Below are 22,334 nucleotides of genomic sequence, written 5' to 3'. Positions count from 1 at the left end.
GTGTCTGTCTTGGCATGGCATATATTATAAATATTTATATAAATATTGAATTTTTTTATAAAAAAGAGCAACATTTACTCAAAATCAGGCAAAACAGGCTGGCAGATTGACTTGCTCACAGAAGCACAGGTTCATTCAGAGATCTGTGAGATTGGCTATCTGGGTCTATCACATAAAATTTGCTTACAAGCAAACTCATAAAATTTGCTAGCAAGAAAACCCACAAAATTAACTCGCAACACACCATGTATGTAAATATTGCTTTTTTATTTAAAAAAAAGAGGAACTTTTACCCCAAATCAGGCAGAACAGACAGGCAGATTGAGTTGCTCACAGAATCACAGATTCATTCAGAGCTTTCTGCCATCGGCTAGCTGAGTCTGTCACATAAAATTTGCTTGCGAGCAAACTCACAAAATTAACTCACAACACACCATGTATGTAAATATTTCTTTTTTTTAATAAAAAAAGAACTTTTACCCAAAAGCAGGCAGGCAGATTGGGTTGCTCACAGAATCACAGATTCACTTAGAGATCTGTGTTTCTACCATCGGCTAGCTGAGTCTGCACTGCTTCGGTCCTAAGAAAGGCTCGAGCCGAAGATCTAAAGATTAGCTAGAAAGCAAGAAATCCCAACAATTTCCTGCTTTCTAGCTAATCTAAATCTCCCAACACAGCAGAACAGCTGATGGTCGGAAAAAGGAAAAATAGCAACTTAGCAGGCAAGTTTGCCAGGAAAGGAATGAGTGGGTGGGGAGAGTTTCTGCGGGCCATGTGGGCGGCGCAGTCTTGTGTTCCCGTGCAGCCTGGATTAGTTGCTTTGGGGGGGTGCTCTGGAGGTGACATTTCTCTACGGACCACCAAAATTTTCTCACGGACCACCAGTGGGCTGCGGACCACTGGTTAGCAACTGCTGTCCTAGATGACCTCCAAAGTTCCTTCCAACTCTATCTTTTTTTTTCTTGCACATGCATGAAATAGCTGCCTGCCATACCCAGGAGCTAATATTTCTAGATTCATTTTCTATTCATTTCTACACTCACGTGATCTTCTAACTTAGCCCCATCGAGGATTTTTTGTGCTTGTCCATGTGTTGTTATGATTCTTATATTTGTATTTGCTAGTTTTTTCATCTACTGCTGTGTGCCACTCAAAGTTACCTTTGTTGAAATGAGCAGCTATATAAATTTGATAGATTGATAGATAGATAGACAAAGAAAGAATTAAAATGTACAGAAATTCCTGAAAGGATGCCATTAACTATAATTTTAAAGTCTTTTTTTTTTAAAGATGGGGATATATTTGTCATAATGAAAACTAGAGTACTATTCTGGCACTATAGTTTGTTATGGATCAGGTTGAGATTCTGCAGAGGTTTTGCCTTACTCTTTTCCATTTTATAGTTGGAAAAGCATCCCAAGTCCATAGTACAAAGGACTAAGCTTTATAAATTGCTGAAAATGTAAATATGAAAAAAATAGTATTATGTTTCTTCAGGATGCTATTTTCCTTTTTTAGCATTTGTCAGTCACCATTGGAATAAACATTTTAATATTTTTTTAGGTGAAACCGGCATTGGGAAATCTACCCTTATGAACACTCTTTTTAACACAACATTTGAGACAGAGGAAGCTAGTCATTATGAGCACACAGTCTGTTTACGGCCACGAACGTATGATCTGCAGGAAAGCAATGTCCACCTGAAACTGACCATTGTAGATGCTGTGGGATTTGGAGATCAGATAAATAAAGATGAAAGGCAAGTCACTTTCCAATTTGGTCCAGAAACCTTTGCATTGTTTTGATGAGAAAAGGATGTGTATATTCTACCTGGAATACAAGACTTTATTTATTGAGCTTGTGATCGGCTACTTATAATATCTGCAATGAAAAGCTTAGACAATACAGCAGTCAGAAAAAAGAAAACAGAAATAGGAAATTTCAGATGTCAGCCAGATAAAATACAATCCATTGCCATCTTGTGGCTAAGCTGTAACATTATCTATACAGTTGCCAGATACAATAACATTTCCATGAAAGGCTCTACTTTTTTTGATTCTGAGCTTGCAAGTCATTCGCAATTTCTCCACAGGCTCTAATGTAAATTGCTGGGTTGTGCACATGTGGAAAGGAAGATGAAAGAGTAAGGCTTTGGAGTTATTTTTCCCTCAGATAATCCTGATTCCCTTCCTCCCATTTCCCCACAGAACTAGTCTGTTGGAATCAAGTTGTGTTCATTTCATTTGAGAGCTGCTATACCACTTCTTTCAAAATTTAAGGCAAGGGTGCTAGTATCTTCTCTTATGTTCCAATGCTGAACAGCAACAGGAGAGTGCTGTTGTTTTTATATCTCACATGTGAGATTCCCAGAAGATCATCATAGGCAAACAGGAGTGATTTAATTCTGGCTTTGCCTTCCATGGTGTTCAATTCCCAGAGGTTATTGAATGACTTCCGGGGTTCTGTAACTGGTGGGCTTCATGTACAGCAAAACTTGTATTTCAAGTCAAAACGTAGAAAATGTCCTAGACCCGTGATGGCAAAACTATGGCACGCGTGTCACAGGTGGCACGCAGAACCATTTGTGCCGGCACATGAGCTGCAGGCAAACTTATCTCACTGCACATGTGAGCACCTCACAGCTGGTTTTCAGCCAGTTTGAGGCCTGTTTCGGCTTCTCAAAGGCTTGAGGAAGGCTTCTGCAGGCTTCTACAAGCTTTGTAGGCCAAAATCTAGTCCCGTTTCGTCACTTCTGTTTTTTTTCAGAAAAACAGGAAGTGATGAAACAGGGCTAGATTTTGGCCTGCAAAGCTTGTAGAAGCCTTCAGAAGCCTTCCTCAAGCCTTTGGGAGGCCTCAAACAGTCCAAAAATCAGCTGTGAGGCACAGTGCAGGTAAGGGGATGGTGGGGTGTGGGGTGGAGGGATTGCACACGCATGTGTAGGGGATGGGGGGCGCATTGCCTTCTGGGTGCTGGCACGTGAGTGTGAGTGTGCAAGCATGCACTCAATTTTTGGTGCAGGAGCCCAAAAAGGTTAGCCACCCCTGTCCTAGACTGAGGTTTCTGCAGTTAATCCATAATTTGATTGGTAAAGCACTTGAGAATCCAATACTACTCTAAAGAAGAATTTAAAGCCAAGGTTTTTAGGGTGACCTGAAATTGATGAGATATGCTTGCTACTTTTATTGCAAGGAACCTCTCTGGTCAAGTTGTTGGTGCCCCCCCCCCCAATCGTGTTGATTTAGTCATGGCATTTATATCCAGCCTTTGCTCCAAGAGATTAGGTCATCAAACACTCCCTCTTTCGGTTTTTATCCTTTCAACAATCTCGTAAAATAGATTGCTCTGAGAGATTGACCGGTCCCAAGTCACTCCGTGAACTTCCATGATTTCCAGTGGCTGTACTATGCATAACTTTGTCGCTTGTACCCTGTTTCTCCAACAATAGGGCCTCCCCCAATAGGAAGTCCCAGCATGTTTTATAGGCATGAAATGAAATTAAGCCCCTCCTCCCAAATTAAGGCCTATATTAAAACATGTGAAATGGGGGAATGGGAGGGGCTTGCCGTTAGGAAGTACTTTTGTTGCACACCCGGATATGGTGCGTTGACCCAGATACGAAGTGCCCCACCAATGCCGAGGTCAACATCCAAGCTGTCTCTGCCCGCCCGCCCGAAGATGCAAGGGGCGGGGGAATGAAGTCACCCCCGAAAAGACGACCTAGCCATTTTTTCGGTGCTCCAAAAAAAAAAAAAAAAGGACCCGGCCTTATTATATGAGAAACACGGTATCCTTATGATTTATATTGACTATTTCTTAGTATGATTTGATTGCTTATTGTACCCTATGACTGTCATTAAGTGTCGTACCTTATGATTCTTGACTCTTGATGAATGTATCTTTTCTTTTACGTACACTGAGAGCATTTGCACCAAGACAAATTCCTTGTGTGTCCAATCACACTTGGCCAATAAAGAATTCTATTCTATTTTATTCTATTCTATTCTATTCTATTCTATTCTATTCTATTCTATTCTATTCTATTCTATCCCATCCCATCCCATCCCATCCCATCCCATCCCATCCCATCCCATCCCATCCCATTCTATCCATAGAGATTTTTCACAAAACGAAGCAGCCATAGGTCATGGCTGTCTGAGTAGAAGGTGCACATGAGGAGGAGGCTGGGCAACTGGAAAAGTATTTACTGCTTGTAGAAGGCTATTCATTCCACTTGCTTCTGTGCAATCGATCTGTAGTTCGGGGGTACAGGTAGTCCTCGACTTACAACAGTTCATTTGGTGACAGCTAAAAGTTACAACGGCACTGAAAAAAAGTGACTCATGACCATTTCTCACCATTTCTCTGCGACCTTTACAGCATCCCCGTGACTATGTCATCAAGATTCAGATGCTTGGCAACTGGTTCATCTTTATGGCCATTGCTGTGACCTGTGATGACCTTTTGCAACCCTCTCACAAGCAAAACCAATGGGGAAGCCAGATTCATTTATCCAACTGGGTTGCTAACTTATGAACTGCAGTAATTCACTTAACAATTGTGGCAAGAAACGTAAAATGGGACAAAACTCACTGAGCTATTGTCTCACTTAACAACAGCAATTTTGGGCTCAATTGTGGTCATAAATTGAGGACTATCTGTAGTCGGGTTAGAGCTAACTGTAATCCTGGTATTAGAATGCATGATTACTGGATACTGTCAGATTGTAATTCTTGGTGGGTGTGCACCAATGCAGTCAATAGTGTAAAATCTTTGAAGGTGAAATCCAGCACCTTAGCACTTTGTACATGCATAGTCTTTTGGTTTAATCTGTTTCAGCCAGCACTAGAAGTTTTTCAGCATGTTAGTGTTTGGTCATTGTTCATGCATGATACCATTCAAGTTGCTAATGGAATTTGTTTTTAGTTACAGGCCAATAGTAGATTATATTGACACGCAGTTTGAAAATTATTTACAAGAAGAGCTAAAAATCCGGCGTTCCCTTTTTAATTATCACGATACAAGAATCCATGTCTGCCTTTATTTTATCACCCCAACTGGCCATTCATTGAAGTCCTTGGATCTGGTGACCATGAAAAAGCTGGATAGTAAAGTAAGTATCCCTACATCACCACAAGTATTGGCTTTTATTTTTGTCTACTTGTCTTCCTTCTTACTTATTATCTATCTTAATGATGCCTTTGGTTGGGAGTTTTCCTACAGTTGTCTGCAAGCATAAACGAATATCAAATAATTTCAACAAAAACCCTGACCTTTCTCTTTATCAAAAGATCTTCTTTTCTACCTCCCCTCAGAAGAATGGCATAAACACACTCTTCCCAGTTTTTATGAGACTCTATTACCTTCACTTTATTGGAATCATTTTAACCAAACTGCTGACTGTTTTTCCGTTACTTTGGCAATTCAGAAATGTTGAAGCAGCTTGAACATTATAAGCTGCATCCTACCGAGATGTGAACAAAAGAAAGTGAGGGTGATTGTATTTGGAGATGAGTCATTATTGTTGTCCTTAGAACATTTCAGCAGAGAGATAAAGCCCATGATTCAGGTTCTATGAGTTGCAGATGTTCTGATGTTGAAAGCCAATAGGATATAAAACATTGCTGTGGGAGCATCTGAAGAAGCAGCCTTTTTGTGATGTGGTAGTCAAACATAGGGCCTCCTCACAACACTGGCAATTGCCAATTGTTCCCATGCTGCCTGTGTTGGGGGTGGGGGGGAAACCTAGCTGACAACTAGTCATTTAATTTATTACATGGTGATCAAAGAGGAACAGCCGGTCTTCTGAAGTTCACGCTGAGAGGAGAACAAGAGGCACACTACAAAGGTCACTGATGCAAAGAGATTCATGTGCACAAAATAAAATGATAATGCTCATCCCAATTAGTAGACATTTTAAAATGTAAAAGAAACAAAAAAAATAGTGCTATTTCTAAATAGTAAGGTAAAGGTAAAGGTTCCCCTCGCACATACGTGCTAGTCGTTTCCAGCTCTAGAGGGCGGTGCTCATCTCAGTTACAAAGCCGAAGAGCCAGCACTGTCCAAAGACGTCTCCATAGTCAAGTGGCTGGCATGACTGAATGCCCAAAGGCACATGGAATGCTGTTACATTCCCACCAAGGTGGTCCCTATTTTTCTATTTGCATTTTTACATGTTTGGAACTGCTAGGTTGGCAGAAGCTGGGACAAGTAATGGGAGCTCACTCTGTTATGTGGTGCTAGGGATTCGAACTGCCGACCTTTCTGATCGACAAGCTCAGCGTCTTAGCCACTGAGCCACTTCATCCCCTTTAAATAGTAGCAGCATTTAATCTGCTAGAAAATACTGATGAGGTTTCTCACCCGAGGACAGTGGTGGCAAACCGTTTGGGCTTGGCGTATCAAAATAATTTTTAGAAGTGCCCACCTTGATTCTGCTGGCGTGTCATACACCAACACACATGGATGGACAAAAGAGGAATAATAACAAAGAGCAATGAATTATATACATTTAATATTTAATAACTAAGTGCATAATTGTAAATGTTAATTTGAAATTCCCATCTGAGGATCTGAGCTCAGGATTGCAGACAATCTAGGCATCGGAAAATGCTCTTGTGTGGTCTTGTAGTCTCTAAAAAGAGCGGGAAAGCACTTCCTGTTCTCATGTGATTTTCAAAGACTCCAGAAGGTGTGTGAGAACAGAGTCCTCTTGTGCCACTTTCAGAGGGAGGCCTGACATTTCACCAAAAATGACATGCAGTGTTGCTTGTGACACACATGTCATAGGTTTACCATCACTGTCCTAGAACAACCAGATACAGGTTTCAAAAATCCAACCAATAGGTGTTAGCAAAGGGGTGAAGAAACACCTTCACTCTTTGTTATCAATTAGTGGCCTGGATTTTAAGCCGTGCTATTCAAAACAGAAGAACATAGTTGGAAAGGATCTTGGAGGTCTTTGAGTCCAACCTCCTGCTCAAACAGGAGCCCGTATACCATTTCAGACAAATGGCTGTCCAATCTCTTCTTAAAAACATCCCGTGATGGAGCACCCACAAATTCTGAAGGCAAACCAGAAGTTCATTCACTGTAGATTTTGTTATCTAATATGCTATTGATTTTGCAGTTGGGCTGCACGCTAGATATGTAGATGTTGACCATTTGTATGTGACTGTAACTTTCTGGACATGATTATTTCCTTGGCCTTGGAGCGATTTCATGTAGTATGGGATCATGCACAAATCAGTCTGAGAGGTATCAGTGGTTGTGGTAGTAATTGAAATTTTTCATATAATATCAGATCGTCCTGTCACTTGGTAAGCGTTAACAACTTTCAAGTTCGACTCGGGTCATAAAACTTCTAGATATTTTAAGAGATTTTCTGCTGAAGAGGAGAAGAGCACAATCTTAATCCTTGTTTTGCTTAATCCTGATATGGATTACAGAGGAGAATCCCATAAACCTCATTCCCATGGATGGAATGGGCCTTGTCTCTAGATGAAGGCTTGTCTCTAGGTGAAAGTTGGGCTGTTTTGTGGTCTATCTTCTCTTTTCTGTGCTTTAATTGTGGGGGCTGGCCCTAAAGCGCTCCAGGTGAGGAAGGATGCAGGTTTAAATAATTGATCTTGCATCAAAACAACAGATCAGAAATTAGTTATAAAATGAGGGGAAACTAGGGATGTAAACCTCTGCCACAAAACCTCTGTTATATTTCACTCTCTGTTATTTCTGCCCAGCTCAAGCAGAATGAGTATTCCTCCAAATAATAAACTTCTTTTTTTCTTAAAGATGCAACTATTACTTTGAATTTGGTTTCTTTTAATAATCTGCAGTGGTAGACAAGAAATAAAGTTATGGGAAAGATTGAAAAATGAAAATATTTGATATTTAATTAAGTTGGAATTTCTTTTCTACTTAATTTATTTTTAAGGCCCTGATGCCTTCCTCTTCTGAGACATATGTGATTTAGATATGACATGTACTGGCTGGAGATCGAACGTCTTCTCAGCAAAGATTTATATTTTATTAAGCATCTGACATTGTGTTCCAATGTTCAGCAGAATCAGCAGGATGATGTCAAACTTGAGTAGACAGTCTGGATTTTCTATGATATTAAGGAATCTTGTTCAGAAGTGTGACTTCATCAGTGGGTGACCTTTTTACCCAGCCTGCTCTCCCATTGTGCATTTGTGTGCAGCTGAACTCATAACCAAACCAGCTGCTGCCTCCTGTATCTAATTACTTCTAGACAGCCAAAAAACTCATCTTCAAAACTGAATTCCTCAGTTAAATAATAGGTGGTTGGAACTGCAGTTGAAACAGTCTAGTCAAACTGGAACTGATCCACCTCTAGCAGTTCATAAGGAATAAGAGAACGTTAGCAGGAATCAACCCTTTCTGCTTTGCTGTTCAAATGGAACTCATGTATATATATATAGCACAGTAAAGTATAGTGCCAAATACTTGCCTCTATAGGAGGATTTTTGTGTCTGACTCTTGTTAAATAAGAATAAAAAGGTGTGCCTCTTTTTTCTAGCTCCAGGCTTGGTTTTTCCTTGAGTTATTTCCAGAGCTCGGGATTTAAACTCTAAGCTCAAGAAATAGTACAGGAATAGTACTAGACAAAGCTGAAAAGACTACAAGATATAATGAGACTTCAAAGTGATGTATATTTAAGAGTAGTAGATTCCCTGTTAGGAGATCTCCAGCAAATAATTTGATAAAACTTACCCAGTTTGCCCTGATTTTTACAGAGAAGCTGAATTGGATCTGAAACCAAACATCAGCTTGCTCTGTAGCAAATTGCTATTCGATAAAAGTAATTCCAGAACCTCTGCAGATTCATATTTTTTATATATATATATAGTTTATATATATATATATATAGTTTTTTGTATTCTAGCCAGTGATGGTAATATCCTCACTGTAAAAAGAACAAGAACAAGATCTGGTTGTCTTTGTTAAAGGCAAGCAGTATGATCCAGCTATTAAAAAGATGAATATTATTTTGGAGTACATAAACCAGAACATAAAAGTCTGGGTCATGAAAAGTCATTCTTCCCAGCTTTTATTCTCTGTTGAGATCTCCATGTCCAGTTCTGGGCACCACAGTTCTCAAAGGACAATAACAGATTGGGACAAGTTCAGAGAAGCGCGATCAAACTAGGGAAGGGTCTGGAAAAAACCAACCCTATGACAAATGGTTACAAAAAAATCTGTCTATATTTGGTCTACAGAAAAGAGGAGACATATGATAGTAGTCTTCAAATATTTGGAAGGCTGTCATGTAGAAACAGAAGTGAAATTCCTTTCCGTTGTCTCAAGAGAGCAGGATCAGAATCCAAGGGCTAAAACTACGGGGAAGGTAGTTTAGTTAGATACTAGAAGGGACTTCATGACTGCATGCACTGTCAATCAGTGGAACAAGCTACCACATTATGTGATGAGTTCTTCTTTACCAGAGATCTTCAAAAAGCCATTGGACGATCGTAAATACTGAGATTGAGAAATAGTGCTCTAGTAAATCCTGCAGTAGGCAGGGAGTTTATTTATTCATATATACAACCTGTAGCCCTTCCAGTTCCTAGCAACTCTGGATTGCTTACAATTAAAGTGGGGGGGGGGCATGGCGGACCCACAAAGAATCATGAACAGCCTCAGAAGGAAAATATAACCAAACGAAACGAGCCAGCAGAGGTTCAACCTTCTTTCTGCTCCAAAACGTGGGAGAACAGCCAGGTCTTTAATAGTTTCCTGTATGTCATGAGGATTGGAGTGATCTGGATCTCTGGAGGGATGTAATTCTAGAGTGTAAGAGCCACAACAGAGGAATTGAATTAGACGACCTCTATGATCTTCCAGCTCTTATGATTCTGGGCACCCTTCCATTGGAATTTGTTGGAGATCTTTGTGTTTTTGTTTCTACAGCCATTAAGGAAAGTGTTTATGTGGCCAGGTGTTCAACTTGAAACTTAATTTCAGTGAAGTGGTGTGATTATAAGACCGCTTTTAGACTTCCTGCTGGTAGATTTTTTTTGGCACACACAAACATTTTTTCTCACTTAAAAGGATAAAAACTAAACATACCCATTTTGTAAAACTAATTGGGAAGCCAGTGAATGAAAAGTCAAGCAGTTTCCTATAAGAAGTGTTAACATTTTTATTGGTTGCCAACTGTTTCCAAATTCCATTACTTCATAAAGCTCTCCAGGATGTTAAAGGCAAAAGCTGGGATGTGAAATACCATATGCAGGAAAACGGGAGTTTTGCTTTTCTTGGATCTTCAGAAAAGCTCCTCTGCAATCAGGAAGTTCTCCATGGTGGTCAAATTTATATACTACAAGATATCTGGCAGCTATCTGGAAATAATCTCTTGCCATATGTGCATGATGCCTATATGAAGAGATTGGATCCACAGGCATTACTCCCTTGGGGTCCAAATTGCCTGCATGTGATGTGTAACTTCTGTGATTGAAAGTTGAGTTGAGGCCAAAAGTCAGAAGGGCTGGTCTACAATTTTCTCCTTTTCCATTTTACTTCCTCCTCACCTCAAGCCCTCAATGATGTACAGGGAGTCCTTATCATATGACCAAAATTGTGATCGGCATTTTGGTCACTAAGTGATATGGACATTCCATCATGTGACCAGACCTGATTTTATGACTATTTTATTGGGGTCATTGCATGAATCATTAAACAAATCCAGCTGACCTCATTGATTTTGCTTGTCAAAAGCTGTCTGGGAAGGTTGCAAATCATGACTCTGTGGCTGTAGGCCATTGCAACTGATCTTAAATGCAAGCTGGTTGCCAAGTACCCAAAACACAATTGTGACCATAGGAGACGTACAACAGTCATAATATTGAGGACAAGCTGAAAGTAACTTTTTCCAGTACCATTGTAACACATCATTAAATGAATGTTCACACATTGAGGACTACATATAAAGATTATATCTGGTTTTGGGGATTAGTTGGATATATCACTACAGAGCATAGGGCTATCTGCAACCTGGCAGTATTCGGGTTTTCATTCAGTGAATCATTGGAGCTGAAAAGATTAGCATTAACGTTTAGGGTAAAAGCAAGATTGAAAGGAACATTCTTCTGAACCTTCCTCTTCAGTTTTTGGCTTTACATTTTGAAGGAGAGCAGTGGTTTCCAAAAGCATCATTGAAAAATGCTTTCCTAGCGTCCAGGCAGATTCCCATCCACCTTATCGCTGTTCCAAAGGACAGCAGGAAAGAGGAGCCAAAACAGTGTCATGTCCAAGGGAAAGGGAAGAAGGAGCTAATACGGGGGAGAATGAGCCCTACCATCTCACGCTGAGTCTCTCTCAAGGGGTCCCTGCATCCCTTCTGATCCAGCAAATGTAGGAAAGAGGACAGATACAAGCCTCCCCAGCCCTAAGCAGTCCTTGAAGGAGATGGGCAATCTACAAACATGAAAAATGAATGAATGAAAACTGTATTTACTGCCAAAGAAAATTATGGAAAGATTAAGCACTGCAGCCATCAATAATGTGGTGGCTGATCCTGCAAAGACTCAGGTGAGAAGAGAGCTGAAAACAACTCAGGTGGTTCCATTAGACTGCAGCCCTATTAATAGATTGCATCAATCAGTTGGAGCCAGAATAATTCAATGGAGCTGAGTCAGTTCATTCAATTCCAAAGGGCCTTCGATTTGAGGAGTTCTTAATCTTCATAGGACATCACCATTTCATCACCATCTTCCTGTTGTTCAAATCCAGCAGTTGTATGCACAACAGGGAAAAATACCTTGTCAAAATTTCTGGCAATCACCCAAAATGTTATATTTCTTGAAGCAGGCATAGAACTTATGTCAGAGATAATTGAAGAACTGGCTTGTACTGCTTAAGGATCAAGGACATGGATAGGTATTCCATTTTGATAGCAGATTCATAAATATGAATCTTAGGGATGGGTTGGATGTTGCTAAAATGACAGATATTAATTAATTTTTTGTTAATACATCATACTGAGCAAATTCAAAAACATCCTGCAGATCCAGGCATGCAGATAGATTAAACTCTACAATAAAATGTATTTAATCAGTTGCAGAGCATTTTTACAGGAGTTTTATTTTGTATTATTGCTCTGGTTGAGAATCAGTTAATGAAGGTATCCTGTAGATTTTGTGGAATTATAGCTCCTGTCATGTTGGACCTTTGGCCATGCCAATTATGGCTGCTGGAAGCTCCAGGCCTGAGCATCTGAAGGCACTGGGTTTGGCATGGAACTTGAAATTTATTGTGGTTATGAATGCTACTTTCCCCTTTCAATTCCGTTGAGTGTGTAGGTCAGAAGTTTCCAAACTTGGCAACTTTAAGACTTCTGGACTTCAACTCCCAGCTGGCTGGAGAATTCTGAAAGTTGAAGTCTACATGTCTTAAAGTTGCCAAGTTTGGGGACCCTGGTGTAAGTGGTATTCAAAGGGGCAGCATGGTTTCACCAAGCATGGTTTTGATTGAAACGTCCCTTTCAAGAGGTGTCCTAGATTGCCATGTCACTTTTCTTTGAAGTGCTGATCCAAGGGGTCCAAAGTCATTTGATCTGGAGCAAAAAAAAAAAAAAAGACTTTCTGGACTTCCATGGGCTTTCTGTCCATGTTCGGTGATCTGTCTCTAGTACCCAGATTGAATCATTCCACTTTTTTGCTTGGGAGAGCAGCTCACTATTTTGGGTCAAGATGTATCCTGGATCACAGTCTGGATCAAGGTAGGGCAAGATTGCTCAGCAGAAGATACAGTCAGGCAATTTCCTTCTTCAGAGCTGAAAAAGACCGTACTTTCTAAACCAGCGTTTCCCAATCTCAGCAACTCCTAGAATTCTACACTGAATATGTCCTGCCCCTGGTGGAGACTGACTCTGAGGGAGAGGAGGAACAGCCGACAGGGAGTGGAAGTGTGACTCCAAGGTTGAGGAGGAGGCTAGGGAAGGGCAGAGGTCGGCTGGGCAGTCAGAGGAGGACCCAGGACCATCCCCTCTCCATCCTAGGGCACACAGGGAAGAGAGGGTAAGGGAGAGACATGGTCTACTGGGGAGGAGAGGGCCTTGATCCTCTTCATGGATAAGAGGATAAGAGGACTGGATAAGAGGACGGACATGCATACGGGCGAGTGCTGGAAACAAAGCGTGGAAATTTCTCTAGTTTATTGTTCTTCTCTGAGTTTGCCATCCTTCCCAGTGTGTGTTCTGATATCTGTGGATGTCTTCAAGCCCTTATTTGGCCTGGTTTGTGTTGTTTTTTACTCTATATAATTTAAACGGCATTTCCTCCTTCTTGTAACTACTTGTGTGGGAGTTTTTTGTCTCCAATCAAGGATATTTAGAATTTGGAAGCAAGGTGAAGGAATAAAAGGGGCTTCACCTGTTTTTGTAACTGTGTTTATTTTATATCTGGGTCATCACAGAATGTAACAAGTAGCTTGTTTATCAGAGTAGGGAGAGTTTTCTCTAGAGTAGACAATGTTCTTTTCAAAAATCCTTGCTTACTTGTTTCATAATCTCTGTATTTTTGCACCTGCCCCTTCTTTTGATGTTTCAACAAAAGCAATTCATATTCAGCAGCATACAAAGAACATGTTATTCTTTTGGTCAGCCTGTGTTGCAGAATGTTTTTTAAGACCACATGTTTTTAACAAATCTCATGCATTCCTCATATTCTCCCTGTAGCAAAAAAACCTAAAATGAAATAGCTTTCAAAAGAGAATAGGAAAGATATAACTTAAGCTGCATCTATATATAACTATTTAATTCACACCTTTATTATTAAGTTAAAGCTATTTTGTGTTATGAAGAATTGTGAAAAAGTATAGAGTTAATTTGCTTCAGAAATCATTTAGCCCTAACCACTTCACATTTTTATATATTTATTTCAACTATGAATTGCATTTCTAGATTTTTGAGGTATTTATTACTGTGATCTTTTTAATTTATATTTGCTGTTTTTAAAGTCTCGCTTTTTATCTATTGTGCTCTAACTAGAGTTGCCTTTGGTGAGATGAGCTTCTATATTAATTTTATAAATAATCAAACAAATAAATGTTAGATTTAAGTTTTCCTAACGGATTCAGATCCTGTCTACCAGGACAACAGCAAACAAACCCTTTACAAAAATTTACAGAGACAGTTATATGTTTTCCCAGTCGTTGTTTCTGCAAGCTATACGTATATGTCTCTTTTCACTATTCTTCATCACTTTGTTTCCAGTTCTTTTACATCTTGATAGGCCTTCTCAGAACTTATTCTAGTTTGTTCATATCTTTTAACATTAATCTTTTAGTCACTGTCATTTAATGTTTAATTCTGCCTGCACTCCTAATTGGCATTAATCTATTCTGTAGTTAATTCATGACTGTTTACAGAAAGCCCAGGTTTTTAATTATTTCTTGTTTTTTTCACTGCTCTCCAGGTAAACATTATTCCCATCATTGCCAAGGCTGACACTATTTCTAAGAGTGAATTGCACAAGTTTAAGATTAAGATCATGAGCGAACTGGTCAGTAACGGAGTACAGATTTATCAGTTCCCTACTGATGATGATGCTGTATCTGAGATTAACTCTGTGATGAATGTAAGTAACATGTTCTTCTGTAGACTTTCTATGCTTCTGTACAGTAGAACCTCTGATCATGAACGGCCGATTTTCCCTTCCGCACCATTTTTTTTGTAAGTGCCGAATTTCAAAAATTATTATTGGGTTGTGACCAAAGTTATGGAATGAATTATGGTCATGACCAGAGGTTCTACTGTATTTATAGCAGTGACCCTGAGAAATTGTATGTTGTGTTTGCTGGTGAATGCCATTATAATAACATTTATTCCTACCATTTCTCGAATGGATATGCAAGGAAGCAGTGGCAGTCTCTCAGTCTGGAGTGGTTGCCATTTAAGACAATCCAGTGATTTGGTGTGGAATATAATCTTTCTCCCTTGATACATTTCATATTTAATGTACGTTTAGAATGGAATCTGAATTTGTAATACAGTCTGGAAAGTCACTATAAAGTCCTTCATATTGGATAAATTTTAGATTGAGAATATTTAAATAATTTTTGACATATATTGTGTTAGAACAAAACATTAGTCAGATTGATGGATGTAACTATTCTGTATTTCAGTAAAGGGAAGAGAAGGAGAAAGAAAAAATGATCTGCCATCATCTGAGGGAGCAAAATGTTTCTATTGTTTTTTTAATTTGTTATTACATTTGTAACTTGTCTTTGCTTTGCACAACTCAAGACATCATACTTAATGCTCCCACTGCCTATTTCTCCTCAGTAACAATCCTGTGAGGTGGCTTATGTTAGAAGCCACAGTCTCCCAATTTCTAATCCAGCACCTTAGTTAGCCCCTATGCCAAATTGACTTTTTTTTCCACCCTGTTTATTAGTGTATTACATTTTATCCCATTTAGCATGGAATTCAAATTTCTTGCAGTAATCCCAACAAGAAGTAAATTGTGCTAGGAGAAAAAAAAATACTGTTAATTTGATCAGTGATGAGCAATTAAAAAAAGCAATACAAAATTAAAATCAAATAGATGAGATAACACACAAGCATAAAAAAGACAAAATACCAAATAAAAATGTATCATACTGTACAGTACTATAATTACCTCAGCAAGTGTAAATATATATGTTACCTAAAACAAAGATACCTAATGTGTTAAACTTGATGTAATGAATAAAAACAGAAGTGGTTACTTCTGGGGGCAGTTATATCTTATTTTCATCATTGTAATACAGAATTTGGCTACTGCACAAGTGATAAGGGTTTTGCATTTTCTAGAAGATGGTTCATATAGAAATTATCTGGCCTTCCTGGTAATTTATATATGAGGGGAAGATATACTTAGACCTGGTATCCCCTATAGAATTTACCTTGTAGAAATGAGACAATTATTGGCCCTGACAACATGCTATGAGGCAGAAAAATCTCCTGGCTATTCTGCTAGTTTAGCTATTCCTGCAAGTAACTAGAATAGCAAACTATTGTTTAGCATGCCATAATGATTTGTAAAAACAAAAGGGTTTGTTCTGTTTGGCTCATTCTTCTATCTGTAATTGCTCAAAATAAACTTCTGTCTGTGGATGCAAAGATGTGGAATGCAGAGCTCCAAAAACATTATTCACAACACTGGTGGATTTAAAAATTCCATACATGATTTTATTGCAAATTCAGGAGTAGCCTTTTATTTAATGGGCTGCAGAATAATAATCTTTCAAAAATTAGGATTTGTTTTGTTTGTCTTGGCAGTCCTATCTTAACATCATGCTGATTCTATAGACATCAAAAAATTGTTTTCTATTAGGAAATTTGCATTAAAAGTAATTTTAAAAAAGTCCTCTTTGCCCTGAATTGCATATGCTATGTTTTTCCTCAAAGGCTCATCTGCCATTTGCTGTTGTGGGAAGCACAGAAGAAGTAAAAGTGGGAAATAAAATGGTGAGAGCTCGGCAGTATCCATGGGGTGTTGTACAAGGTAGGTTGTCATTGTAGACATGTTTAACAGTGGCACAAATCCTTGCATTTTGTAACTTGCTAAAGAATATTTATTGTTGCTGTTGTTCTTGTGGCTGATTGCACAGTGAACCAGATGTTTAGACTGGAATTGACATTTTTATTCACCTGTCAATTATTATCATATTTTTATCCACCTTTTAATCTATTTTAGTGTGTGTGTGTGTGAGAGAGAGAGAGAGAGAGACAGAGAGAGACAGAGACAGAGAGAGTGTGTGTAGGTTTGCGTGCATTATATTTGAATAAAAGAATAGTGCCCACTCAATAAATATTACAAGGAGTGGGCTTATGTAAACATAATTTGGGAAAGCCAGTGAATGTCATGATCATGAAACAATAATTCAGAAAGATCATTTCACTAACATTTTTGTTGTTTGTGTTGTTGCCTTAAGTGTTATTTTTTATATTCACCCGTGAATTTGGCTTTGCATACATTTTAATATTTAATAGATTATTTATTATCTTGCCACTCTTTGAATTACACTTTCATTTTTTTTACAAAGTTTGATTGTTTAAGTATCCTAAAAATTTTATTTGAGTTTTATCCCACTTTATTACTTTTTAAGTTTGCCAAGGTGGCAAATATAGCTAATACTCCTTCCTCCTCCTATTTTCCCCACAATAACAACCCTGTGTGGTAGGTTGGTCTGAGAAAGGATGACTGGTCCAAAGTCACCCGGTCGCTTTTGTGCCTGAGGCAGAATAAAACTCACAGTCTCCTGGTTTCTAGGTCATCACATTAAACACTAATTAAACTAACATCTGTGGAAAGGCATGCAAATGTTTGTACACATTAAATGGGAAGAGGGGTGTAATAGTTCAATAACACTGATATATGATTTGATCTTAATGTTTGTAATTGGTTCTGAAAAGTAGCTTCCAGTAGCCTAGGAATAATAGGATTTCAAAAATGATTTGCAACAAATGCTGGATAAATAAATCAGTCTCTGCTAGTCAGCAAAGCAGAGACGTCACGTTTCCGAGGCTTCCACATGATTGCTTTAACGATTCAAACAGAGTTGCTTTGTGTTCCCACACATGGCAAAACACCTCTTTCCACACAGATGCAAGCGGGGGAGCCCTTTTGAAGTGAGGGTGATGAACTTCTGAGCAAAATATACACAGGAGCCTGCAGTCTTATCACTATTTCTAATCTCTCTATTCCAACACTTTCACTTTTCTGGAAGATGCTGTTTTTATACGAATGCTGCATTAATCTTGCAAGAGGAGTGTGTGTTCACATACGTGCACGTGTGCAGATGCTTGCCTCTATGTGAACCAGTCAGTTTCTCCTATGCATTTTCACACCTGCTCTTTGTTTTAATAGTTGAAAATGAAAGCCACTGTGACTTTATGAAACTGCGGGAAATGCTGATACGAGTTAACATGGAAGACCTGAGAGAGCAAACTCATGCTCGCCATTATGAGCTTTATAGGCGGTGTAAGCTAGAAGAAATGGGCTTCAAGGATACAGATCCTGACAGCCAGCCATTCAGGTAAGAGAGCCTCACCTTACCCTCTCCCACCCACCCCCATTAATACACTAAAGGGAGCGGTGAAAACTGGATGTTCTTTTGGGGTCTGTGGGAGTGTTACCCTCAGTGTGTGGGGTTGACATGATATCTCTTCATGTTTTCTCCCTGCTGGTGTTTTCCCCTTTCTGACACATGGAAATTTTTTTCATGGGGTGTAAAAAAGATGCAATTTCAGACCTGTGTGACCTTGAATAGTTATCTTACATCTTTTTCTTTAATGCCTGGACAATTTGGAATTTGTGTTTCCCACCAGCCTTCAGGAAACGTACGAGACCAAAAGAAAAGAGTTCCTTTGTGAATTGCAAAAAAAAGAGGAAGAAATGAGACAGATGTTTGTGAACAAGGTCAAGGAGACGGAGTCTGAACTGAAAGAAAAGGAAAGAGAAGTGAGTACGGCAGAAAATGAGACTACCCAGACAAATCCCTACATTAGATAGGAATGAGTTTTTCTTTTTGTTTTGCCTGTATTGATCAAATGCTCTGAACAGGGAATCTCCAGATCCTTCTAATATTAAAAGGTTAAACTGGCTTAATATTCTCTTCCCACTGGTAGATCATTAAATCCCTCTGGAAATTTAGTATTAGGACACAAAACGCTTATATGCATGTGTGGGTATGCGTATGTATGCAAGCCAGTGCTTGTAAGAAGATGTTGGTTATTTATTTATTAAATTTGTTTGCCACCCTTCTCACTGTGGATGTTAAAGCTTAAGAGTCCTGCCATTTCTTTAGCTTACTTGATTTTGTTTTGTTTCAACAAAGTGAAGTTATGTAGGACTTAAAAGTCAGAAGACTGATTTTCCGGGGAGAAGGGTAACACAATTGTTACGTTTTAAAATGTTCCAAATTGATGGTATCACAGAGGATTATTACTTCCCATGAACCTGCTTATTTTACAATGATGGGATTGCCCATGTATCAATCAGTAAACTGTGGTAGAGTTCATACAGTGCTTGGCAGCAAGTCATTTCTTTAAAACAAAGGGAACTAGGGACTTTTTGTTTCCTCTGCTTCAATCAAACATGATGTACTTTAGCAGTATAAAAACAGCTATAAACCTGACCACACTACAGAATGCTTATATACATCCTCAAGGAAATAATCCAGTTAATTAAGAATAAGGGAGCATATAATTGCAGAAAAATGATATTTTAAGGGAAGGATTATCTTGAAATTGTAAAAGGAATTTTACCCAGAATATGTGGAATCCCTATGTTGAGTGGTCATGAAGCTTCCATAAAGGGGCTTTAAGCATGTAAATCTGAGCCCAAAGACAATACCCATGATGCATTTATCTTGCCTGAAAAACAGAATAACAGAGTGGGAAGGGACCTTGGAGGTCTTCTAGTCCAGCCCTCTGCTCAAGCAAGAGACCCAATACCATTGCAGACAAGTGGTTGTTCAGTCTTTTCTTAAAAGCCTCCAGTGATGGAGCTTGTAAAGGCAAGCCATTTCACTGGTTAATTGTTCTCACCGTTAGGAAATTTCTTCGTAATTCTAAGTTGTGTCTCTCCTTGATTAGTTTCCATCCATTGTTTCTTGCCTTGCCTTCGGATGCTTTGGAAAATAGTTGACCCCCTCTTCTTTGTGGCAGCACCTCAAATATTGGAACACTGCTATCATATCACACTTAGTCCTTCTTCTCACTAGACTAGACAAATCCAATTAATGTGACCGTTCTTCATGTTTTAGCTTCCAGCCCACTAATCACTTTTGTTGTTCTTTTCTGCATTCCTTCCAGCATCTCTACATTTTTATAATGTGGTGACCAAAACTGGATGCAGCATTCTAAGTGTGGTCCTACTAAGACTTTATAAAGCAGTACTAATACTTCACGTATTCTTTTAATGCAACCTCGGATTAGAATAGAATCATGCATGTCTTAAGCGCTAAAATGGGCACTTGTGTCCAGTGGCTGTACTGTGAATTTTCTTTGGTCCCTAGACCAAAGTAATGCTATTCGTAAACAGTAATGTAATGTGATGTGATGGTGGAGGATTCAGGATCAGGTTTTGGGCTCAATTTGTGAGGTTGGAGGATTTTTATGGGAGAACACTTAGGAACCCTTAGGGTTAAAGAAAAACTCTGTGAAATGTTTGTAAATTTGCTATGTAGTTGAAACATCCTACACAACTACTGTATTTCTTACTTAACGTATAGTCTGACATGATGTGTAATGCCTATTCTGGAGTAATCATTGGAAGACCTTTTTGCAGGCCAGAATTGGTTTCAATGCCAGACAGAGCCTGGATTAGATTTCCTTTCTTTCTTCCCCCCAACCCCTCAGCTGCATGACAAATTTGAACATCTCAAGCGAATACATCAGGAGGAAAAGAGGAAAGTGGAGGAGAAAAGAAGAGAGCTGGAGGAGGAGATGAATGCCTTCAACAGGCGGAAGGTGGCAGTTGAAACACTACAGTTTCAGAACCTGCAAGCCACTTCACAGCAGCCACTGAAGAAAGATAAAGACAAGAAAAAGTAAGCCACTTTGTCTACCTTTGCCAAGATCAGATGTTCACAGCTGATCATATAAACACGTTGCAACAGTTATTTGCAACAGTTTTGCAAATAATTTGCAACAATATTGGTAGAACAAATTATTTGCAACAATAAACAACAGTTGTTTAAACAAAACCAAACCTAAGGTTTACTTTGCCCATTTAGAACACTTTCAAATCCTAATAGTTATGATAAGCCAAAGGAATATCTTTTAAACTAATTGAAAAGAGACAAATGATTCATAGATCTGAGAAGATGCTTGATTATCCTGATTCCTGCAAGGAATGCTGGTTCTGCTAATCCCCCTGGAAGTTAATGAAGTTAGTTTTCTTTACTGTTTGGTTCTGCAATCTTTGATATTTGAGCAGTAGCAGAAGCACAGTATCTGGACACCAACAAAGTGAAGAGCAGAGAACAATGAATTGAGGAATAGAAGCACTTAGCATATACATGAGCACTTAACTTTAGAGTATGATTCATGCTCCATAAATGTGCAGTTATCCTTCTCCGGTGTGCTGGACGGAGAATCCAAGGCAAGGGTTAACTTTTCCTGTTCTGCTTAGAGACTGAGTCAATCAGATCTTTGGTCACGCCTCCTTTGCATGAGCATGCCCTGTTTTGACTCAGTCTTCAAACAGAGGAGACATGCAAAAGAGGTGCTGATGAACAGAAAGTGAAAGATTACTTGGATTCTCCGAAACATTTGATCCAGCTAAATTTATTTGCTGTTCAGGTTTTCATGAAGAGCCCTTTCCTGATGGTAGTTGCCCAAGATCTTTTCAATCAGGCATGCGGGATATCTGCTCTGCGAAAAATAAAAGCTAGTAAATGTGAAAATTGTTAAGTTGGATCAGTTATCAGATAATACTCTTAAAAAGTCTGCTGCTTGGATAGAGAGTTATCCTCTATTAGTTGTATGATTTGAATGACCTATAGCAGAACTTTCTCCATATTTAAATGCCGTGGATGTCTCAATAATCTTAGCATATTTTCTACTGCCTACATTCCATATGACACATTTTCAATATTTGCATTAATTCATCTTGTTTGTGCTGAATCAACAACTAAAAGCAAAATGTGTTTTTCCGGAGTTTACTACTTGATATAATTTCAGGTAAAAATGAAAGAGATTTAGAATATTTAAATTTTATGCATCTGATTGTGTTCCACAAAAGCTTAGACAGATCTTAATTTTTCTTACTTCCCAGGTTCCATAAAAATATTTTTGCTTTTGCTGAAAGAGACTAAAACAGCCACTCATCTGGAAGATTCTTAGGAGTTCATTGGCTACACAATTCTCATCCAGTGAATACCCTAACTTTGCATTAAGTAAAGGTCCATAAACCACCTTGAATAACTTTTTCAAGGGTGGCATAGAAACCTTTAATAGGTAAGAAAAGTATTTCCATGGATGAACATAATGCTTTGCCTATAACTGGATCTTTTTAGTTGCCAGAGTGGCTATACAGATAGAAAAGGCAGAATTGTTGTGAGGTAGGAAGATGTCCTTTGTCAAGCAAGGTCATTGCATCCTCCGTTTGAATGTTTATAGATACCTGGATGACCAGAGTCCTTCCCAAATGAACTTGGAAACCACATAAATTGAACCTGGGATCCAGTTAAAGGCAAAGTATTGTATTCATCGTTTTAATCTTTTGCAGCAAATATTTTTATGAAACCTGGGAAGTAAAATAAATTAAGATCTGTCTAAGCTTTTGTGGAACACAATCAGATGCATAAAATTTACAGCACTT

The 22,334-nt window shown here is 38.8% G+C and overlaps 1 protein-coding gene across 8 annotated transcripts in view; it reads left to right on the top strand.

The window, feature by feature from the left end:
• SEPTIN8 (septin 8) overlaps positions 1–22,334 on the top strand; it is a 76,967-nt gene that overhangs the window by 38,112 nt on the left and 16,521 nt on the right. For 5 of the 8 annotated variants that reach the window (XM_087924440.1, XM_087924436.1, XM_087924442.1 and 2 more), the window contains exons 3-9: positions 1,564–1,759; positions 4,927–5,113; positions 14,436–14,597; positions 16,412–16,508; positions 17,874–18,042; positions 18,335–18,467; positions 20,369–20,559. In XM_087924440.1, the coding sequence (XP_087780566.1) occupies positions 1,593–1,759; positions 4,927–5,113; positions 14,436–14,597; positions 16,412–16,508; positions 17,874–18,042; positions 18,335–18,467; positions 20,369–20,559 (1,106 nt within the window). In that variant the 5' untranslated portion in view covers positions 1,564–1,592. The remainder of the gene's footprint in view (positions 1–1,563; positions 1,760–4,926; positions 5,114–14,435; positions 14,598–16,411; positions 16,509–17,873; positions 18,043–18,334; positions 18,468–20,368; positions 20,560–22,334) is intronic. The other 3 variants (XM_087924438.1, XM_087924441.1, XM_026696443.2) reach the window with 1 other exon arrangement.

Source organism: Pseudonaja textilis, chromosome 2 (assembly GCF_049901715.1).
Source record: "Pseudonaja textilis isolate UNSWEBS1 chromosome 2, rPseTex1.2, whole genome shotgun sequence".
In the NCBI taxonomy this organism is placed as follows: Eukaryota; Metazoa; Chordata; class Lepidosauria; order Squamata; family Elapidae; genus Pseudonaja; species Pseudonaja textilis.
This window is presented reverse-complemented; position numbering and strand designations above follow the sequence as displayed.